Here is a 21,482-nt window from a genome sequence, read left to right on the forward strand (position 1 = left end):
GGTTGGTGCTGTGCCTTCCTGGTCAGTGCTAGACACTCCAGCTTGGTGTCCCCACAGAGACCCATTCCCTCATACCTTTGCCCGATTCTACAGAGGACCCTTCCTTCCCCATTTGTGACCTTTCTACCTACTATTTCTCCTATTTTTTCCTTTCTTTTTGTTTTGGTACCAGGGATTGTCTGTTCTCCCTCATTGGAACAATTCAGTAATGCAGAAGTGAAGAAAACAACGCTGGGTGGATACAGCCCGAGGTCCTGTTTATCACCCAGAGTCGGTGCATGATGCCCAACACGTCTGGAGCCCCCCATGCAGCCTTGGAGTCGAAGAGTCCCAGCTCATAGGCAGCACAAACTGGGGAGCCCTAGAGAGACCCAAGGGTCCTTGAGCAGTCTGGGATTACAGAGGAACGCTGGCTAAGGGCTAGACTGCTGTAGTCACAGTGACATCGACTTGGGACAGATGGTAGCAGCTCTGCAGAGCCATGGAGACGCCACCACTAGGCTAAGGCCAAAGCCCCGTCGTCGTGGATCTCCAGGGAACTACCCATGCGGTGCCCTTTACCTACCTGGAGTTGGGCAGGGAGGGGTACCTGCTGGGGATTTTCACCCCCATTTTGATTTGGTAGTGAAGTGTCTGTGCTGGTTTTTTCATTATTTTGAGTACATTCCTTGGTTGGTTGAAGAATTACTTCCAGAGAAGTTGCATTTAAAATGCTCACTACTTCCCGAGCCTTAGCACGGCCACCCACTCTCCACTGCAGCCAGGGCTGGCAGCAACATTAAGCTTAGAAGGCGGTGGCGAGAAATCACCCAACACAGACATAACTTTCAAATCAGGGGTGGGACGGCTCTTTGACCTCAAGGGTCAGCTTCCACGCTTCAAAGAGGGCTTGAGCCCATGGTGGGTTTATTTTATGGTGGGAACATCAGAGGCAAGGATAGGGTTTCAAGGGTGGAGTCTTGCTTCATGATGTCTTGTGGCCAGCAGATGGATTGACATCTTGGCCAGTCCCACCCATCTCAGGTGCTGTGTGGGATCTTAGGCAGAGCTGGAGGAGGAGGCGCACCTGCACCCTGCGATCACTCCTGACAGGGAGCTCGCACTGCCAGGCCTGTCCCCTCATTTGGCTACTATGGGCAATAGTCTACACACACACACACCCATGGATGGCTCATGACAACCCACCAAGGTCATCAGCACTGCCAGGGGGCAAAAGCCTGTGAGGGTCTGAGACCTTGGACACCTGGAGGGGAGCCATGGGTGGGGCCTGACGTGCAGCCTTAGGGCAGCAGGGCCGTGGGCTCTGGGGTGATGGGAGGCCAGGAGGGGGAGGAGCTACACTCAGCCAGAGCCCAGTTCCCTTGGCTGGACAAGCCAGGACGCAGGGTGTGCATCCTGGAGTGTGGGGTGGCTCCCAGGGGGCAGTAGCTCTTGCTGGGAGGAGGCGCACTCGCACCCTGCGATCACTCCTGGTGGGTTCTGGAGCTGCTTCATGTCACATGGGGCCTGTCCACCATTCCTTGGGAGCAGCCAGCCTCCCTCAGGGCCCATGGTGACTTTTTAATAAGACAAAAGCATCATTTGTACCCTGTCGTGGAGCTGCAAGAGAAGCCAGGGACTCGCCCTTTCCAGTGTCAGCCAGAGACAGCTTCTGGTGTCAGCCCTGGGTCAAGCAGGTCACAAGGGCAATCGGACAGGTCCTGGAGGGGCCATTCAGACCACCCGTGATGGCTGGGGCCAGGTCTGGAACCAGGGCTGCTGCCATCCTGGCCTGGAACAGGTCCTGGGCAAACGGGAAGCGGGTGGACGCTCGGCAGCATGTGCGGGGCTGGACTAGGACCTGGGAAGACCAGACCCACCTGGCGTCAGCCCCTGAGAGGAGCGGGGGCCAGCTGTCCCCAAGCTGGTTCAGATGCACAGTACAAGACCTGACTCACTTCTGCCTCAGAGCCGGTCCTTAGAGCAGAAGGCAGGAGCTGGCTGGGGGGCTGGGGGGCACAAGCTGGCCACAAGCTGAACCAGGCAGTGCTGTGGCCAGAGCCGGGGGTGAGGCTGGACCGCACGGAGGGCAGCCGCCGTCTGCTCTAGGAGAGGTGTGCGCCCCCTCCAGGATACCAGTGCAGGCCTGGGGCTGGGGGGAGCACCTCCCAAAGGGACCACGGCCGGAGGGGAGCTTGGGGGTGGTAGGATGCGCCACCTCTGCCTGTGGGTGGAGGCCTCTGCAAGGGCTGGCGCCTACAGTGAAGGGAGTGGGGCCTGAGGTGTGCAGACACCTGAGATGGCTCCCCCAGCGGGCCAGCCTGGGGACAGTGGAGCTGCCAACCTTTAGGGACCAGAGGACAAGCGTGGCCTACAGGCAGCTTCATCAGAAAACAGCTCAACTTCATTCTATTGTTTTTAAATATATTGTAAAATAAAGCCAATTCCTGAATGTGGTGCCACTAATGTGGTTAAGTTTATTGTTTGGTGATTGTGTCAAATGTGCCTTTACAAATAAGGGCCTTGGTCTGTTCCTATAGCAGTCGCAAAATACCTGAGAAGGGTGATACGTAAGCAGCAGAAATGTACTGCTGAGTGCTGGAGGCTAGAGAGAGGGGCTGGGGAGTGCTGGAGGCTAGAGAGAGGGGCTGGGGAGAGTGCTGGAGGCTAGAGAGAGGGGCTGGGGAGTGCTGGAGGCTAGAGAGAGGGGCTGGGGAGTGCTGGAGGCTAGAGAGAGGGGCTGGAGAGTGCTGGAGGCTGAAGAGGGCTGGAGGCTAGAGAAAGAGGCTGGGGAATGCTGGAGCCTGAGAGAGAGGCTGGAGGCAGGACCTGGCAGCTGGGAGGGGGAGCCAGCCACTCAGGCTGGGCTCAACAGCAGGCCACCTTCTGCAGGGCGTGGCCAGCAGGGGAGAAAGAATAGAACCGGAGCAGCCCAAGGGGTGGGCAGAACAGGAGCAGCCCAAGGGGTGGGCGGGTCTATCCCTCCTGTGGAAGCAGGCAGCACAGAGCCCAGGACTGTGCAGGCCAGGAGGGACACCAGAGCCCAGCCTCCTGGGGTATGTTCTTTCCACACACAGGACTGTGACACCTTGAACGTGAAAGGCCAGGAATCTGCCCACCCCCACGGGGAGCCACACCAGCCCCCTAAGAGGCCTCACTCTCGGGCTGCATTGGGAAGACAGCAGGTGGGGGGAGACTGTCCCTGAAGAGGAGTCCGCGAGCCCCTGGCCACCTCTGTCACTTGAAGGCAGAGGGAAACAGAGCGGACTTCTGGTCCACAGGGGAAGCCAAGTCAGGCCGCAGGGTGGAGACGTGCTCTGGGGTCCCCTCTGCTCTGTCCTTCAGCCTCCTCTTCCCCAAGGGCTCCTAGCTCTCCGCAAACTTGGGGTTCATGACTGTCGTGGTGGCGCTCTTGAAGAGGGGGTTGTCCTGGTGAGGAATGTGGACGTGGATTCTTAGAGCAGATGCCCCGGGCACCGGGTCAACACTGGGGGGTGAGCAGGGCAGAGCCCGGGCTCACGCAATCACTGGGGGACAGGCTGTTGGGGCAGGGTGCGTGCAGACCTGCCCGGACAGCCTGCAGCAAGCACGGGGTCACAGGGCCCGGGGTCTGTGGGGACCACCAAGGACAGCAACTTACGTTGTTCCACTGGGACTTGAGCTTCTCCTTCTCAAAGCGTCTGTACTCCCGGAGGTCACTCAGGTGGGTCAGGGCCTTCCAGATGACCAGCAGGAGGACGCCGATCAACACCACCCCTGCCACAGTGCCCCCTACGATGGCTGCGATGTTGGGACCCTTCACGCACTCTGAGGAAGCACACATCCTGAGCATCAGTCTTCTCAGCCGGTCAGCGCCTCGTCCCATGGAGGTCCCCACGTGGGGCTCACCCTCCATCACGTTGCTACAGGTCGATGAGAGAGCCTGGCCCTGGCCCCCACCAGGACACTCACAAGCCACTTGGCATGGCCCCTTGTTCACAAAGAAGGCGGGGCCAGGTCACTAGCCGACCTAGCAGAGCCTGGACAGGATGCCAGCCTGTGGACAGGGCCACCACCTGCTGAACTCTGGGACCTGCGGAGTCTGCACTGGCACCCAGGTGGGAGGGTGCCCGAGGCCCAGCCGCCTGGCAGCCCGCTGGGGGCTCCTGAGCTCTGCTGGCTCACCAGGGAAGGTGTCCTGTGGTGACCAGAGCAGGACCAGCACCTGCACTCGGCAGGCAAGGCAGCTGTGGCTCCTGCTGGGGGCCCTGGAACCCAGGCAGGAACCTCTAGGGCAAGCCCCGATTTGCTGGGTCCCCAACAATGACTTCTGTGGCTCCATCTGTGCCTTTACAGAGAGCTCTACGGTCTTCTCAGAGTTTAAAGAATTTGGCTGGAAGCTGCCCTGAACCATGAGCCCGTATCTGTCCATCAGAGTAACCTGGAGATGGCCATTACGTGGGCGGCTGGATCTGAAGCCCAGGCCCGAGGATGGGCTGTGAGCTGCAGACAGGGCACAGGGAGGTCTGAGCCCACCGCCTCCACACATTCCCCTCTGTGGAGGGGCTTCCAGGTCTCAGATCAGTAAGAGTCCTGTGTGCTGCTGACCTGGGCTTCCTGTGGCCATCTGAGTGGCCGCCCAGCCCTGTCCCTTCAGCAGGAATGGGTGGGGTGCTGCATACCTAAAACCCTAAGGTGCAGCTTCAGCATCCCCAACATCTTTGGTCATTGTCACACAACATACCTCCCACCCTTCTGCCCACTCCGTCTCCTGGGCTCCAGGACCCTCTACCTACCCTTCTTCCTAACATCCTCCACCATGTGCCGTCCAGAGAAGGCTCTGTCCACAGCCCAGACTCTCCCCATCCACTGCGCCCATCTCCACTCTCCATGTCCTTGGCCCAGCGCAGCCCTGACACCCTGTACCCACCCAGCCCCTGACAGGGCAGCACCCCAGGCCTGGCGGTGTGGAGTGGTGGTCCGGATCACGGTCTTTCTGATTCTCTCGTGGCTGTATCTGGGCTGAGAACTGTCTGTGCAAAGGTGCAGGTCAGATGCCCAGCTGCCATGGGGACACGGGCCCTGGAGGCTCCGTGCCAAGGCACACAGTGAAGTGGCACCCCCTTTCTCCACAGAAAAGCCCTCTCCACCATGGCTGACTTTAGGACTGTCGGCAAAAGAGTCCCTGAGAAAGAGTCCAATGTGGATAAACTTCCTATTTTCATGTCGCCCTATTTACCTGGCCACTGGCTGGGAAGACACCTGCACTCCAGGTGCTGGACACCCCTTACTAGCTTTTCACAAACGTATCCAGTATAGTAGTTTGTAGAAATGTGCAAACAAGGCTCTGGCCTTGAGTTGGGCTTCACAGAGATGTCTACATTTCTAAGATAAGTTACAAGCACACATCCTGAGCATCAGTCTTCATGGTAACAGCTCCATGGTAACAGCTGGCAGGGGAGGAAAGAGAGGGGAGAAGCAGCTCTTCCCTTCTCAGGTGTGGTCCTTGAAGGTTAACGTGCCCAGAACAGTGAGAGAAAAAGCTGATTTATGTGAACTTCTGCAGACTGTGAACTTCTGAGCCCCTCCCCTTACAAGCTGGGCATAAAACTCTGAAACTCCCTGAACTCGAGGTTCAGGGGGTTAATTGATTACAGCAAAAGCTGTGCCCTCTGGACCTGGCTGCAGCCAAGTAAAACTGTCTCCTGCTGTCTTGGGTGCCCTGCCTCCTTTGTCCCTACAACAGCGGCTCCTTGCAGTCAGGACCTTGGTTTAGCACCTTCTCCCAGGGATGGAGGTTTCTGAGCAAAACAAGATGACCCAATGTCTTCCAATCCTGCATGCTTCAGACTGCCTGCTGCGCTGGGACTTCCCACAAATGACCTCTGATGATGAACGCTGTGGGACATACGTGCTGAGCGGGCTTGGGACGGCCAGACTCTGTCGAAGCTGGGCTGCCATCTGGCCCCACTTTTCTCTCTCTGTGTCCGTCTGTCTGTCTGCATCCCCCATTGCTCCTGCTTGTCTGGAATCTCCTTACTAGCAGCTGTGGCTCAGAGAGAGGTGAGAGGGTGCAGCAGGGCAGGACAGCATCTACCTCGTGCCCTGACACACAAGCGTCCACCCAGCCCTGACAGGACAGTGTCCACCTCATGCCCTCACAGGATGGTGTCCACCTGGCCACCAGGCGGGCTTTGGAAAACCACACTTGCAGTCCACTCTTCTTCCTCAGACCCGCCTTGTTGCAGGATCTCTGGACTCCTCCCAGGCTCCTAGGCCCCTGGACCTGGAGTGGACTGCCCCAACCAGACTCTCCGCCTCCCTGCCCCAAGGCTCTCATCCTTCCCTCCAGGAGAACCCCCAACCCAGTGGCCACAGCCCACCCTGCACTGGGCATCTGTGCCTGACAGGTGGCCCTGTGCCAGGTAGCCCCTTAGAATGTGGACCCAGAAGTCCAGGTCAGGGCCTCAGTTCACAGGTGTCACTGGGCCAGAGCCAAGGGGACAGCTGGCAGTGATCAGAGGTGGCAGTGCCTGGGCTCTTCTGAGACTCTCCAGGTGGGGACCCTGACACAGCTGATGGGCTCCCACATCAGGTGGGAGATGGCCTCTGACCATGCAGCACCCAGGAGTCCTGTGCCCAGCATGCAGCTGCACCAGCCCTGGGACCCCTGTGGCCGCACCTTGCCCAACGCTGGTGGAGTTGGAGAGGACTAAAGGAGAGGGCCCTGGGAGGGCAGGAGGATGCACCAGTCTGCCCTGCCACCTCTCCTGGCCAGGTGCCCTGCACAGCTCGCCACGGCCGCTGCGCCCACCTTGCCCCAGGAAGAGAGACCCTCCCACTGCAGGGCCTTTGCCCTGGGCCCGGGCGCAGGTGGCCTCACCTCGGCTCTCGTCCACGTGCATGTCGTAGCGGTTCCTGCCGTCCCGCTGCAGCAGTGTGTAGGTGATCCAGCAGCCCTCCGAGTCCCTCTCCTTGCAGGCCTTGCCCTGCCCAGGGCGGCTGGGCAGCAGGCTGCTCTTGCACGCTGTGCTGCAGTTCTTCTCCAAGGGGCCCTTCTCAAACTTCAGGCACTCGGCACAGGAGCTGCAGGGGAGCGCGCGTGAGCCGGGTGCAGGAGGCACAGGGCTTGAGGGGACACAGAGGGGGTGTGTGGGTGTGTGCGGCTACGGGTGTGCAGGGTGCATAGATCCATGGGGTGCAAGCACATGTTGGGGCATGTGGGGCCTGCTGGGACCCTACAGGACGGCTGTGAAGGCGTGTTCTCCAGGTGTCCTGGCAGGGAGGCAGGCTGTGGCGGGGGACTCACATGTACATGCTGCAGGGAGAGGGGCAGCCTGGGCAGTCCTGGCACAGGGGTGGCTGGTAGCCAGGGTCACACTCGCACGTGTTGCAGCGGCACTGGCCGCGGCCACTGCACTCCACCCGCGCAGCGTTCAGGCAGCCTACGGTGGACTTCCCACACTGGCACGCTGAGCCCTCGAAGTCCTCTGTGCAGTGGCACTGGCCACAGAAGCAGCTCCCCCTCTCTGGAAGACAGCAGGGGCCACTGCAGCCTCCATCCTGCCCGGTGGCTCCCTGGCCCCGGCTCCCTGGGTCCCCCCACCCCCTCGCCCCCGGCTCTCTGGCTCCAGCTCCAGCTCCCTTGCTCCCGGCTCCCCGGCTCCACTCCCTAGCCCTGGCTCCCCGGCCCCAGCTCCCTCCCCCCAGCTCACTTGCCCTGGCTCCCTGGCCCTGGCTCCCTGACTCCAGCTCCCTCACCCCGGCTCCCTCGTGCAGGCCTGAGAAGACAGGGCCGTGTGGGGGGACAGTGCAGGCCTGAGGGAACAGGGCCGTGTGGGGGACACAGTGCAGGCCTGAGGGGACAGAGCCGTGTGGGGGACAGTGCAGGCCTTGGGGGACAGTGCAGGCCTGAGGGGACAGTGCAGCCTGAGCCCGGCTCCCCGGCCCCGGCTCCCCCACCCCAGCTCAGCCTCAGCTGGGAGTCTGCACGCAGGGCTCCTCCCCTGCCCTGCCTCCCCTCCCCTCCGCTCCTGCAGCCCCCGGGGCCCTGGGGATGCAGTGAACCACGTGCCTGAGTAATAGTCCCTGGGCAAGCCCTCCTGGCCCCCACCAGCAGCATGGCCACTTGGCCATTCTAGGCCTCCCATCCCACTGTGAATGGGACTCATGGTCAGACCACGACCATCACCCATGGACCCTCCTGCGAGTTCACCTCCCCCTCATGGACACAGAAACAGGCCTGGCAGAGAGGAGGACTGCTGCGGGTCCTGCCCCAGTGTCCCCCGCTCAGGCTCCTGGGGCCAGTGGCCGAGAGCCCCACTGGTGGTCCTTGTCGGTGACTCAGCCCACTTACTTGGGCCACCGCAGACTTGGCCGTCGTAGCGCTCACAGTTGACATTGTCGCACTCGCAGTACTGCCCGAAGATCTCCTTGTTGGGGACGTCACTGGTGTGGCAGATGCACTGCCCGCAGATGCAGTCGCCCAGCCCTGAGCACACGATGGAGCTGTTGTCCTTCCGGCAGCTTCCCTCCAGCTCCTGGCTGCTGCGGCCCTGGGTCTGGCACTCGCAGTTCTTCCCGATGTAGTCAGCATCACACCTGCAGAGGGCGCAGGTCAGGCCCCGGGGTGGGCCGAGGACCTGTCCTACACGGCACCTGCTCCCACCACGAGCTGGGCAAGGACTCCGGGAGGGGACCGTGCCTGACCTGGCCCGTGAGCACAGGCCTCGGGCAGGCTCCCCACAGAGCCAGCCTGTTCCAGGGGTGATGTCTGCCCACAGGTGACCGGAGCCTCAGGGGCCGCTGGACGTGGCCCTGCTGCCTTGCCAGGACACTGCTCCGCTGGGAAGACTCAAGGATGGGGCTTAGCAGGACACACGGCAGAGCCAGGCCACCGCGCCCAGGGGCTCAGCACACACTGGGCGACCTCAGACGGTACCCAGGATGGCTGTTCCACCTCCCAGAGGAGGAGGGGGCCTGTGGACCGCCCAGGCGCCAACCCTCAGCCTCAGCGCCATGGCTGCATGCTTAGGGCAAGGGTGGTGCCGGCAACCAGGGCATGGGGACAGAGAGCACCTCAGGGGACAGAGTTGTGGAGGTGGGGACAGTGCAGGCCTGAGGGGACAGGGCTGGGGAGGAGGTAGGGACAGTGCAGGCCTGAGGGGACAGGGCTGAAGAGGGGGTGGGGACAGTGCAGGCATGCGGGGACAGGGCCGTGTGGGGGACAGTGCAGGCCTGAGGGGACACAGCACCACAGGAGGTGAAAACCAGGAAAGCAGTCAGGAGGAAGAAGGTGGTGGTGACAAACAGGCAGGTCCCCTGGCAGTTCTGGCCAGGTGGCCGCAGTTCTGACAGCTGTCTAGCCCCAAGGTGGGCAGCCTGGGCAGTGTGCGGGGGATGGACATTACCAACAGGGGCCAGAGGGTGAGCTGGCCCCTCTGAGCAGGGGCGGCTGCTGGGGCCGACGGTCACCTCCTGGCTCCGCGGCCTGCCCCAGCCCTCCGCCCTCTGCCTGGGCTTGGTCCCCCCCTCACAGTGGGGAGCAGAACGGCCAGGGCAGCCCAGGGCTGTGGGTTCTGCTTGGAGGCTCCCTGGGGCTGAGGCGGAGGTGAATGGGGTGGGTGGACGGCTGGCCCAGGTGCGTAGGGCAGTCTCTGTCCTCTGGTGAGAGCACCCACCCCTCTGCCAGCCGCTTTCCGGCCTTAGACGCTCCGGGGCTGAGAGTGGAGCCCAGGTGGCATTGCTGAGGGTCGCCCCGGCTCCGGAGCAAGAGCAAGGCCTCCTCCTGCCCTGGGGAGGGTGGGTGGGGTCCCGTGGCCACCTGCGCCCGCCTCACCTGCAGACGCCGCACTCCAGGGAGCCCTTGCCTCCGCAGAGGCCACGGTTCTGGCTCTGGTCCCGGCACCGGCACTCACACCGGGGCAGGACCTGCACGGTCACTGTGTCCGTGAAGCCCAGCGCTCGGATGACAAAGGACTGCTCCTGGATGCACTCGGTGGCGGTGACCCGCACCTGGAAGGTGATCTGCCGAGAGGAGTGGCAGTGCTCAGGTGGGACCGTAGGCGACCAGGGTCACAGCCTGCCTCTGTCCCCTCACCCAGCCTCAGGGGACATGGGGCTTATGTGGATGGAGGGTGCTGGCCTCTCAGATTAACTTGGGGAGGAGGCCATGTGGACCGTCCCCAGCTGAGAAGAAAGAGGAAGCACTGGTGCTCGGGGGTCAGTGCCGTGGACCAGGCGGGGCAGGCCCGTGGTCTCTGCCATCACCGAGTGCGCCAAGGCCCAGACCAGGGTGAAGGGCCGAGTTGTGGGGACAACATGTCCACGTATCCCGTCCATAAGTCCACGGGAGTCCTGGGCCTGGGGTGGAGCTACATTCTGAGCCCGGGAAGGGGGAAAGCCCCAGTCCAGGGGCCGTCAACCAGGGGCACGCAGGTGCGCAGTCAGCCCCAGCCCAGCAGAAGGCCCTGTACATGCTGGCCCAGGAGGGCAGACGCCACCACTGGCCACAGCGTTGGTCAAATTCAGCCATGTCCAGGATGGGTCCGAATGATTTTTGCCCAGTACTTTAACATAGAGCAGGAATGTCGTAAAAATGCATAACAAACAGCTGCAAGTTAGAACTATGCTCTCCTGCAGGGCATGGGGGACATTCTGGTAGAACTTCATAAGCAACATCTAGGAAGTAGCATCTGAAGTAAGTCCAGGCTCATATTTAAAAATGCAGTAAAAGCAGACATTTTGATAAATATTAGTTCACAGAAAAAAGAAAAAACGAATAACTTGATGACGATTTAAATCTGAACCATTAGGGAACTCGGTGACTTTCTGGTCACTTTCACGGCGTTTTGCCCGGCTCTGCGTGGCAACTGGCTGCCCCCAGGGGGCGCTGTCGTTGTGAGAGCCTCCTCTACCCTGGGGGGCACCAGGGAGTTGGGGTTCTTAGGAGTGTTGAGAAACCTGCGGGTGCCCTCCCTGCGTCCTTTCCCCAGCACTGGGCACATTCTCACGGGGGCCTCTCTGGCCTCATCAGAGGATGTTAAAGGTGGGAACACCTGGCTGGCTGGGGGACAATGCTTCCCCTCTGCTGGTGTCACGAGATCCCTAGCTGACCTCCTAGTGTGAGGGACCGAGACCCCAGCCAGGCTCACCGGGACGTTGATCTGCACACCGTCACAGTCCCCTCTGGGCTGGCCCTTGTGTGACTGTCCGTTACTGCAGAAGGAGTCGTAGGAGACCCTCAGGGTGTCGGGGATGGTGCCGTGTTCCAGGAACACCCTGGAGGAGAGTTTCTGCAGGTAGAGAGGCCTGCTCAGGGCGCTTCCCACCCGCTGCCCAGCCCCGCTGGCCGGGGACCTGCCTCTCTCCTCCCAGCCCCACATGGGTAAATGACACACAGGTCCACTAGGAGCTCAGCAGGATGTGCCAGGGACCGGAGGGCAGCACTGCCAGTGCCGCAGGCCTGCCTTCAGGACAGGCCACCTGCCAGGACCCACATGGACCGGGCCCTGAGCCCCGTGAGGATGTCCTCTCACCACCGAATCCCAGCACCAGCACAGGGGGCAGGAGAGATTGATGGGGGGATGGACGTGGACAGAGACAGAGAGATGGAGGGCCACCCCAGGAGGAGAGCTGCGGCAGAGCTCACCCAGTCCTCACGTGAAGACAGAGACGCAGGCAGTGGCCAGGGCACAGGAGGCCTGCTGGGGTTCGGAGCTCACCAGAGGTGAGAGGCCAACGGGCCTCCTGCAGGCCTCTGTTCAATCTGGGGCAGCAGCGCTCAGGGGAGCTGCCTGCAGTGTGCCACAGGCCTGGCCTGCCTGTGTCCAGGCACCACTCGGGTGCATGCCCTGGCCCACAAGGACCAGGGGTCCCCCAGGGAGCAATCCTGGGCTGCAGGTGGATGACCCACACTAAGGGGGAGGACCAGGGACGAGGACCCCTGAGGGGCTTGCCCAGGGCGGGGTAGGGCTGACAGGCAGAGACTCCACCTCGAGGGCTGGACCCGGGTCCACCATGGTGATTTCCAGGGCTTCCATCCCACCTGGGATGCCACATCTGGCCCCCAGCCGTCCACCTCCCACTTCATGGCCACCAGCTAGCAGAGCCTGGGTGACAAGGGCCTGGGGCCTGTGTTTCAGGGAGGGTCCCTGGGGGTCTGGGGTGGCACAAGCCACACCATTATTGAGAGGACACAGAGCTGGCTGTGTCCAGGAGGCTGAGTGGGCCTGCAGGGGCTGCAGGAGGCCACGGCTGGGCCCTGTGACGCAGCCCCTCCCTCACCTCTGCTGACCAGCAGCTGGGAGGACAGGATTGGCCACCCGAGGGGTCCAGGCCCCGGCCCACCCTGCGGGGCAGCGGAGGGGACTCACGTTGTAGGCATCCTTGATGAGCTGCACCACGTTGCTGGAGTCCTCAGACAGCTCCCCCACGGCCGACTTGGGGATGATCTCTGTGAGCTTCTGTGGGTGAAAAGGCCGGGCAGGGGGCAGCTGGCACCTGGTGGTGCACGAGCACCTGGCATGTGTGGCACCCGTGGACCAACTGGCCCTCGGGGAGAGACAGCCCTCAGCAGAGGCTCTGCTCGTTCTGTGGTTTAAATGCTCCTACCCTGGTGGACTTGCAGCTGGTGACATGGCTGAACTGGGGACACACGCCCTGGTCAGCTGGGTGGCATCCCCAGCACACAAGCATAGCAGACAGAAGCACACCCGGCCCAGACAGCAGCACCGCGAGCAGGAATCAGGGAGGGGGGGCTCTGAGCATGTGGTGGGTGTGGTTTGATTTTGACAGGGACTGTGTGCATAACCCTGTGACAGCTCTGGTAGACCAGTCCTGCTGTCCAGAGTGTCCATGGTGGGGGCCACGTGGAGCCTGGACGACAGACGGACCAGTCCCTCCCACACCCACCTTGGCGCTGTTCAAGTGCTGTGCCGATTTCTCAAAATAAAAATACAGTCGCCGCCCCCTGCCCCGCCCCCAGGAGCACACAGTTGATGGTCGGGCCACTTTCCTGCCCAGCACCCTCTGTGATGCCACAGTGGAGTCCAGTCCCCGGCTCCCACAGAAACGCACGCTGAGGAGGGCTGGGGGGCTCTGCCCTACACACTCCCTGTGGCCTTGACCACCGCAAGAACCGAGGCTCAGGAGGCCTGTGACCCCAAGGCACAGAGGTGGTGGGCTTGGGACTCGGGTCTCCTGTCTGCACCCTGCTGCTCCCTGGAATGCCTGCAGAGCACTGGGACCAGCAAGAGGGGACACAAGAGGGGACATGGCAGGTGAAGACTTGGGGCTGTGATGTCCTGATGGCGGGCAGTCCTCCTGCCTGCTGCCCGCTGTCTGCCCTGTGCTGAGCTGAGCCACGGTCCTGGCAGCCTGGCAAGCTCCACTACCCACTCTGGAGGGCTGGCTGGACACCTGCCCCACCCCGTGTCCCAGTGTCCTGTTCCTCTCTGGAGCCTGGCACACCTGGCCGCGGGAATGCTGGTGGCTGCCAGCCCCCGTACACCTCGGCCGTGTGTGACTCATACCTGTGACTGCATCTGACGCGTGACCCTTGCTCTACAGTGAGCGCTCTATAAAAGCACCCGCCTTCCCGGGCGGGCCTTGTGTGCTCTTCCTGCCCAGACTCTACGTCCACCCTCAGCCATGACCTGCAGAGGGGCAGCACAGAGCACAGGCGGGAGGGCAGAGGTACACAGCTGGATTTCACGTTTGTCCCCTGGAGGAGGGTGGTGGAGGTGACTGGGATGCAGTCTCAGCTAAGGAAAGGTCTCTGCCACCCAAGGATAACTCTTCCCTCTGAGCTCACTGCGGGGGAGCTCAGGTAACTGTGAGCGTCCTCCAGGGGTACTGTCACCCCTCAGGGAGGAAGCTGAGGATTCATGCTAACAAACAGGCCCAGGTGGCCCAGCGGTAATGGAGCTGGGACCTGAGGCTGGCCGTCCGGGCCTGTCCGCTCTGAAGAACTGGTCATTAGGCGGTTAAATACGATGACCACATCACCTTCTTCTGCTCAGGCCTCCTGCACCGTCTCCTTCTGGCCTCAGGACCAGGTGCTGGGCAGCTGCTGGGAGCAGAGGGCTCCTCTAGGGAGTGAGGTACAGCACTTCCCCTTGTACCCAATCCCTGCTGCAGGGTAAAGGGCACTGTAGACACGGCTGGCCCCAGGAGGTGACCTCAGAATGTCCTGCCTGGGCTGGGGCCACTCCAGGCAGCCCAACAGTGTGGTTTAGGGGCACCTTGGGCCAGGTTGGATCGGCTTGGTCTCCCAAGGGGCTGGAGGTCAGTCATCAGCCATGTTTATGCAATTGACCTGAATAAAAACCCTGGGGACCGAGGCTGGGGAGCACTACGCTGCATGGCAAGGGCCCCTGGGTGTGGTCACATGCTGTTGCTGGGAGCATTGGGTACTGCCCACGCCTGCGTGGGGAGGGAGCCCTGTGTCCTGGACTCCGCCCCGGGGGCCTTTCACCTGGTTTCAGTCTGCATCCTGCAGGCAACAGCTTGACTGTGAGGCTAGTTCTCGCAGTCCGTCTACCAAATCCCTGGGCATCGACCCCTGGAGACGCCACCCGAGAATGTGGCTGCCTTCTGACACCAGGCCAGGCATGGGTCACCAGCAGCGGAATTGTGGGACAAGGCACGGGTCGGCCAGTGCCTGGCTGTTGCCCTGACAGAAAGAGATGGTGCCACAGGTCGAGCAGGGGGCTGCAGGAAGCCCCTCTGACCATCAGAAACATCGGCCAGCTGCTCCTCGCTCCGGGACGCCTTTGGATCCAATCGATACTCTCTTCACAGATGCGTGGGTGGAGGCCAGACCCCTGGTTTGTGAGTTGAGAGGTTGAGGACTCCCGAGAAGACGGGGGCGTCTCCCCCCAGGTTTCCATGGCGGTCAGGGGACAAGGGCTCTTCAGACACCGAGCCTGGGGAGCGGGGCCTGATTCCAACTGTGCCCTCCAGCCCGAGGCACAGGTGGGGGATGCTTCCTTCCCCAGCGCTGGGCGGCTGCTTCAAAGCCCAGGGCCAGCTGTGTTGGTCCTGGCTCCTGCTCGCGGGCATTTACAGAAGGTGTGCCCAGCCCACCGAGGGGAGAGAGGTGCTCTCAGCCAGCACAGCATGACAGGCTCGGGCTCCTGCTCACCGAGGTGCCATCTGCCTGTGCATATCTTTCTTGGTGAAAGTGTCCATGTTCGAAGGTGTGTGGGTAGAAAACAAGAAAGTTTCCCCAAAACAAAAAATTGGATCCACAGATACAAGAGACTTGCTGCATCCAGCAGAAAAGGAGACACCTCCGTCAGCATAGGGCCTTGAGGGTAGGCGGGGTCCTTGTGTCCCCATGGAAGGGTCACATCCCCTAAAGGGAACTTCAGCCTTAGGTTGTTCCGGTCACATCCATACGTGGTCACGGACGCCCACAGAGCAGTGCACAGAAGCAGGACCCAGGGACACTGTGGCAGTGCTGGGCTGTCATCCTCCTGCTGACAAGACCGGCCCCCACCCCACTGGCCCAGGACCCAGCCCCACTGACCTTGTAGGTTGGCACCATCCTCTCAGTCACTGCAAAGATGGGCTGGATGTTATTTTCAGCCAGAGTGTGTGCCAGCTGGCCCACCGAAGGGTAGTCCTGGGGAGAGGGGTGTCCAGTCAGACAGCTGGCCCCCGAGGCTGGGGACAAGCCTCCCAGGCCACACGGAGGAGGCAAGTGGCCTAGGCCCCCGGGCACCAGCACCAGCTCAGGCCCTGCCCGTCCCCGTGTCGTGGACGATGCCTCCTCTGGACAGGGTCCAAGAGAGTGCCCAGAGGTGGCGTGAGGTGGCAAAGCAGAGAGGAGACACAGTCGGAGAACACGGAGAATGGCTGCGCCAGGGCACGTGGCCGCTCCACCTTCCCCACACTGACCAGTGTGTGAGCAGCACTGTGGGGCGTCTGTGCCGCCGTGCGGGCTGGGAAAAACCTGGGGCTCTACCGGGGCAGAGTCTGGGACACGTTGCTCACCATAGTGGCGCCCACTTGCGTGGGAAAAGGACACTCACTTTTGGACAGAGACCATGATCAAGGTCAGGACACGTGGATCACAGCCACAGCAGCCCTCAGAGTCTGTGGGCTCCAGGTGGGGCCCCTGAGCCGACCATCTCTAAAGCCCTTTGCACCACATTTGGGAGGGCAGGGGATGGGCCGCCCAGGGGTGGGGACACTGTTAGGTGGATGAAGGTGACTTGGGAACAGAGCACCACACAGCCCGCGTGAGCGAAATGAACCCCAGTCAGGCACCCACAGAACCGCCTGTCCATCAGCAGGGTCTCCTGGCCAATCCTGGATCTCAGCCAGTTCCCCCGACCAACTCCAGTGGGACAAGGGGCTCTGAAAACCCCTTTTCCTGCCCCAAGCCCTCCCTTCCTGCCCTAAGCCGGGTCTCTTCTTACTCTCCTGGTCTGAGAGTTCTGCCCGGGAGTGGGGTCTCAATAAAGCCTCGTTCAGTGGCCTTGTTAAATCTGCCTCCTTTGGGTCGCCACTGCCTGACCTTACGGACACCGAGCCCTGGCGAGCCTTTCCTGAGGACAGGGAGGGGGCCCTGGCTGAAGCCTGGGGCTAAAGGGTCAGTTCCTGCACCTGACCTTACCGGCCAGGGGGACAGTGGGCCTGGAGCCTGTCTGCAGGGCCCATGCCCTGGGGGTGAGGGTCAGGGCTGCCTGGCCACCCTCCGCCTCGCCTGGCCAGAGGCAGGGTCTGAGGGACCTCACCGCGGCCACTCAGGGCTTTGGGAAGCTCCTTCAGACTTGGTATTCAGGTTGAAGGAGGTGATGTCCAGGGCCTGAGGTCCTCAAGGCCTCCTCCCTCAGCAGAGCCCTGCCCCACTCCCGCCCGCAGAGGCTCACAAACTCATTGCTGCGCTTGTACAGGTTGTCCTCCAGGTGGCAGCGGCCATCGTTGGGTGTCAGGATGGCACCCAGCTTCCCGTCGCCCGCGAAATGGAAACCATCATCAGTGGCGAACACAAGCAGCCTTGTGACGTTGCGCCAGCCAATTTCCTCCTGGGGAGAAGGCAGCAGGGGTCACGCCCGCTTCCAGGCTGGGTCCACCCCAGGGTCTCACAGCAGAGACAGGACCCAGCCAGCCCCGGCAGGCGCCTACGATGCCCCGCAAACGAGTGAGGCGAGGGAAAGCCGACTCCGAGAGCCCTGACAGGGCTGCTGGGCCCAGACCTGCCTGGTCTCCCTCCTCGCCTTCGAGGCCAAAGACCCCGCAGCCACCAGACCTCGCTCTCCTGCAGGGAGGCCGGCTGCCCTCCCAGGCCCCGGCCGCCAGTGGTGGCCAGCGGAGGTCCCTGAGATGAGCTGCCAGCCAGGGCACGCGACCCTGTGGCGCCTGCTGGGGTGCCGGGTTTGGAGGGGCAGGGCCTCACCCGGCAGGCAGCGACTTGCATCATGGCGTCCAGCCCGCCCTCGGGAGCGTCGAGGTTTCCAGAGATGAGCTGCTTCCCGACCTCCGCCTGGAACTGGTTGGAGTTGTTGGTCAGCTTCAGCACGTGCCGGAAGGCGAACGGGGGCTGGCACTGCTTCTCCTTGTTGGGGCACGGGTTCCTCAGCTTCTCGGGGTGCGTGTTGACGAAGGGCAGCACTGTCTTGTCCACGAAGGACCCGAAGCCTGAGGGCACAGGGCCCGAGGTGGGCAGGTGAGGGGAACAGGTGGCAGGCTGGGTCCCAGACAGCCTTGGTTTCCCTATCCTGTGGCAGGGCCCAGGAGAAACATGGCGGCACCTGTGGTCATGTGTGAGTGTGTAACGTGTGCCCGTGTGTGTCTCATAGGTGTAGCAGCTGTGTGCACGCACACATATGACCAGCACATGTGTGAGCATGCGTCAGTGTGTTCATGTGTGCACATCAGGACCGAGGCAATGTAAGCCCAGCAGCTTGGGAGGCTGAGGCAGGAGGATCGAGATCAGTAACAGTGAGGCCCTAAGCAACTCCATGAGAGCCTGTCTCTAAACAAAATACAGAACAGGGCTGGGGCCGTGGCTCAGTGGTCGACTGTCCCTGAGTTCAATCCCCGGTGCCCTCACAGACTCAGAAAGGCTGAGGCAGGGCTGTTCAGGATGACACTGGTGGGGACCGCAGGTGTCCTCACCCCTCCCTCTGGCCGGCCGGGCCTGCCTTTTATGGACGTGGCGGAAGCTGTCAAGTCTGAGACCCCTCAGCCTGCAGACTTGACCGTGGTTATTTCTTTGATGCTGTGATGGCTGCGTGGTTTACACAGTCGTAGTAATTAGCTCCGTGAGACTTCTGTCTTTTAAACATATCACAAAATGAACAAAGGGGCTGGGGCGAGGCTCGGTGGTGCAGCTCTGCCTGGCGCACACGGAGCCCGGAGTTTGAGGAGGGGAAGAGGAGCGCTGGGTGGTGTCCATGAGTCTCAGGGGACCAGTGACTGGACGCGGCGCCTGGTGGGGACACAGACCCAACTCTGGCCCCACGGGTATGCTGGGGATGCCATGTCTGGAGCCCCAGGTCCCTGCACCTGGGGTCCTGCGTGTGTGGAGGGGTGTGGGCGGCAGAGCTGCCGAGGCCTCGGGGAAGGGCTGAGCACGGCCTGCAGTGGCCGAGGGCCTCACCAATGCGGCCGGACTCAGTGATCTCGTTGAGGGCCTGGAGCAGGTCACCGCCCAACTTCTTGACGTTGATGAGGTCGTCCAGCATGGAGTATGAGAGGTCCATCAGGTAGTACAGGTCGATGGGGTAGCCCTTGGCCCGCCGGAAGGTCACGTTGAACACAGCCGCCTGACCTGCCGTCAGGGACAGAGACAGCAAGAGGTTCCTGGCACCTCGTCCAGGGCATCTCAAGGGTCATGAGCTGGCTGTGCCTTGCTGGCCCTCGTCCCCACCCCCAGGCCCTCCAGACCGCCCTTCACATGGCCTCCGGAAGCTGTGGGTAGGACCCAGGACAGCCAGGCCGCATCCAAACACCGAGCCCTCCCCCCACGTAGGCCGTGGAGGGCACTAGGTCCCCAGGTGGCTCCTTATCAAAGGGGCAGCCGCAGCCACTGGCCCATCCAAGGGGGCTGCCAGCTCCAGGCCTGGGGCTCATTCCGCCACACCTGCTCCTCGGACAGCAGGGCAGGGTGTGCTCTGAAGCCGGTGTGTGGCCCATCTGTGGGTGGCACTAGTTCCCCAGTCCCTCAGTCTCTTGACTGCAGGACTTATCAGAGCCCTAACTCTGCCACAAGTTCCAGGCTTGTTGAGAGGGAGAGAGAACATTGTTTTCCAAATGTTCCTTCTAAAAACAGACAGAAGACAGGGCTGAGAGGGAGACCAGACACCCAGTGCAGACATGGAGTGGGGAGGGGTGGGAACCTGCCTGGGGACAGAGGGGGGACCTGGAGGCGCTCAGACTTTGGCCAGCCCCCAGCAGCCCCCAGCAGCCCCAGCCTCCCCCGGCCCACTTCACACCTGGTCCACCCTAACACCTGGAGTGGGCCCATGCTCCTGGACACACAGGGTGCCCGCTCAAGCACAGCCTAGGCCCAGCCTACCTGGTCGCAGGTACAGTGTCACTTTTTGTGGGGACAGCTGCTTCCAGGCCCCCTCCAGGTCCTGCTGGGGTTCGGCGAGGCTCCTGGGGTCCATTATGTCATCAGCCGCACAGCCCTTCTTCAGCAGCTGCTCCCGGGTGTCACAGCGAACGGAGTCGGGCTCCCCTTGCCCCGTGAAGTTCTGGGAGGGGGCAGTCACGGGTCGGGAGGGGCCACACAGCAGGGCTGCAGGGGGCTGCTGGACCCTTGGAACTGAAGACCCAGCCCTATCCCCCCCTCAACTGCACTTGGAATTTGGGACAGAGTCCGTGGAGGAGTTGACCGTCTCCCAGCAGCCTCTCTCTGGGCTCCAGCACACACTTGGACCCTGGGGAGCAGACCACTCCCCACCCTCGGCCTCCCCAGCAAAACGCCTGGGGTCCAGTCTCCTGCCCAAAGGCTGATGGAGAGAGTCGGCAGCTGGCCCCAGGGCAGGGAGCAGGCCTTGAGGGCCTCCCCAGCAGCTCCTCTTCCCAGGGAGCGGCTTTCCCAGGGAGCTTGAGCCACGGGCAGCCACGGGCAGCCACGGGCAGCCACGGGCAGCCACGGGCAGCCCAGGAACCCCGGGCCACAGACAGAGCCCCCGCAAACGTCCTGGCACTTCAGTGGGAAATGCAGACAGAGGGAAGCAGGGTCCTGGGCCCAGGGGGCTCGATCACTCTGTCCTCACAGAGGCCCCTGAATCCCGACACGGGCGTGTTTGGTCCTGGCCCTGGGCCAGCACCCGCTGCATCAAAACTGTTAAATCACAGAGCGCTGAGAGGAGACTGGATGAGCTGCCGCTCTCACAGTGCACTCAGAACAGCCCAGAAGCATGGGGTGGGCTAGTGCCGGCAGGTGGGGGTGGGGGAGGGAGGCTGACCCTTCCCGGGCAGCGTGTCCCTGTTCGTTTGACCTGTGACACTGTGTTAATGCCTTGCGTACTCGAGAACTACAAGCGATCGACAAGAGAAAAGAAACCTAAGATGCAGCCCAGACAGAACAAGTGAGCCTCCCTGTCTTTATTTCAAATGACCAGAATGACCTCAGGAGGGCGGGGGCTCCAATCTGCCCAGGAACGTCCACACCCAGGCTTGGACCACACTCCTCAGGCCAAAGAACACAGATGACCCCAGTAGCACTGGGCTCTATGTGGGTGTCACTGCAGTGACAGCTGGTGACTCTAAAGCCTCTCTCTGCACGTGTCAGGATTGGGAGTGACAGGAGATGTGCCGAGGAGGCTGGAGGCCCCTGCTCAGGAGAAGGAGCCAGGGACCCTCAGAAAAGTGCAGACTCTGGGGCCAGGGCAAGGGCAGTGCAGGTCAGACCCGGGGCAGCTGTCAGTCCAGAAAGCAAGACAGTGCTCAAAAATATAGAGGTACAGAGCCCACGGGAAGGGGTCGTGCCACCCGGGGCCATAGGGCGGTCACAGTGTGAACAGCTCTCACAGAGCGTAGGCTACTGGCCGGTGCTGGTTTGGGGGCAGACCCATATCTGCCAGCCTCAGAGGGCCTCCCCACAAGCCAGCCCCGCTGCCAGCTGCCAGGGCAGACAGTGGCATGGTGTGGCGAAGCCTGGCAGATGCCACCTTACCACAGTGACCAAAGTGTACCTCAACCAGAAGCCTGGGGCTCAGGGACTGGAGGTTCCCGCCAGGCAGGGCCACCGCGGGCCATGGTCATTCCCTTCTGAGGTCATCACTTTGAAACACAGACTGTGACTTGAGAGGAGAGGGGGCGAGATCCCACCAGAGTCCGGCTTTTCACCACGTTCTGAGGCTGGACTGTCCCCCCCACACCTGGGTGCTGCATCTGTCCACTGGGGGAAGCTTATCTCCCATGGCCTTGATCAGGGCTCCCCCATAGTGGTGCTGCCTGAGTTACAGAGAGGCCTTCAGCACAGGGTGGGGCTGGGTCTGGGGCGGGGGACGGGGCTGGGGCTGGGGCTGGCCCTGGGACTGAGGCCGGCGCCGGGT

At 62.1% G+C, this 21,482-nt stretch overlaps 1 protein-coding gene across 1 annotated transcript in view; it reads right to left on the reverse strand.

Annotated features, from left to right (window-relative positions):
* Positions 1 to 2,722: 2,722 nt before the first annotated feature.
* Positions 2,723 to 21,482, reverse strand: part of Itgb2 (integrin subunit beta 2) — a 26,760-nt gene continuing 8,000 nt past the window's right edge. The window contains exons 4-16 of the mRNA XM_015478853.2: positions 19,490 to 19,670; positions 18,572 to 18,742; positions 17,366 to 17,607; positions 16,839 to 16,994; positions 15,491 to 15,586; positions 12,333 to 12,422; positions 11,112 to 11,252; positions 9,797 to 9,984; positions 8,315 to 8,559; positions 7,268 to 7,487; positions 6,842 to 7,044; positions 3,620 to 3,786; positions 2,723 to 3,408 (exon numbers count right to left, since the gene is read on the reverse strand). Of these exons, the coding sequence (XP_015334339.1) occupies positions 3,346 to 3,408; positions 3,620 to 3,786; positions 6,842 to 7,044; positions 7,268 to 7,487; positions 8,315 to 8,559; positions 9,797 to 9,984; positions 11,112 to 11,252; positions 12,333 to 12,422; positions 15,491 to 15,586; positions 16,839 to 16,994; positions 17,366 to 17,607; positions 18,572 to 18,742; positions 19,490 to 19,670 (2,163 nt within the window). The 3' untranslated portion in view covers positions 2,723 to 3,345. The remainder of the gene's footprint in view (positions 3,409 to 3,619; positions 3,787 to 6,841; positions 7,045 to 7,267; positions 7,488 to 8,314; positions 8,560 to 9,796; positions 9,985 to 11,111; positions 11,253 to 12,332; positions 12,423 to 15,490; positions 15,587 to 16,838; positions 16,995 to 17,365; positions 17,608 to 18,571; positions 18,743 to 19,489; positions 19,671 to 21,482) is intronic.

This window comes from Marmota marmota, unplaced genomic scaffold, assembly GCF_001458135.2.
Source record: "Marmota marmota marmota unplaced genomic scaffold, marMar, whole genome shotgun sequence".
NCBI lineage: Eukaryota > Metazoa > Chordata > Mammalia > Rodentia > Sciuridae > Marmota > Marmota marmota.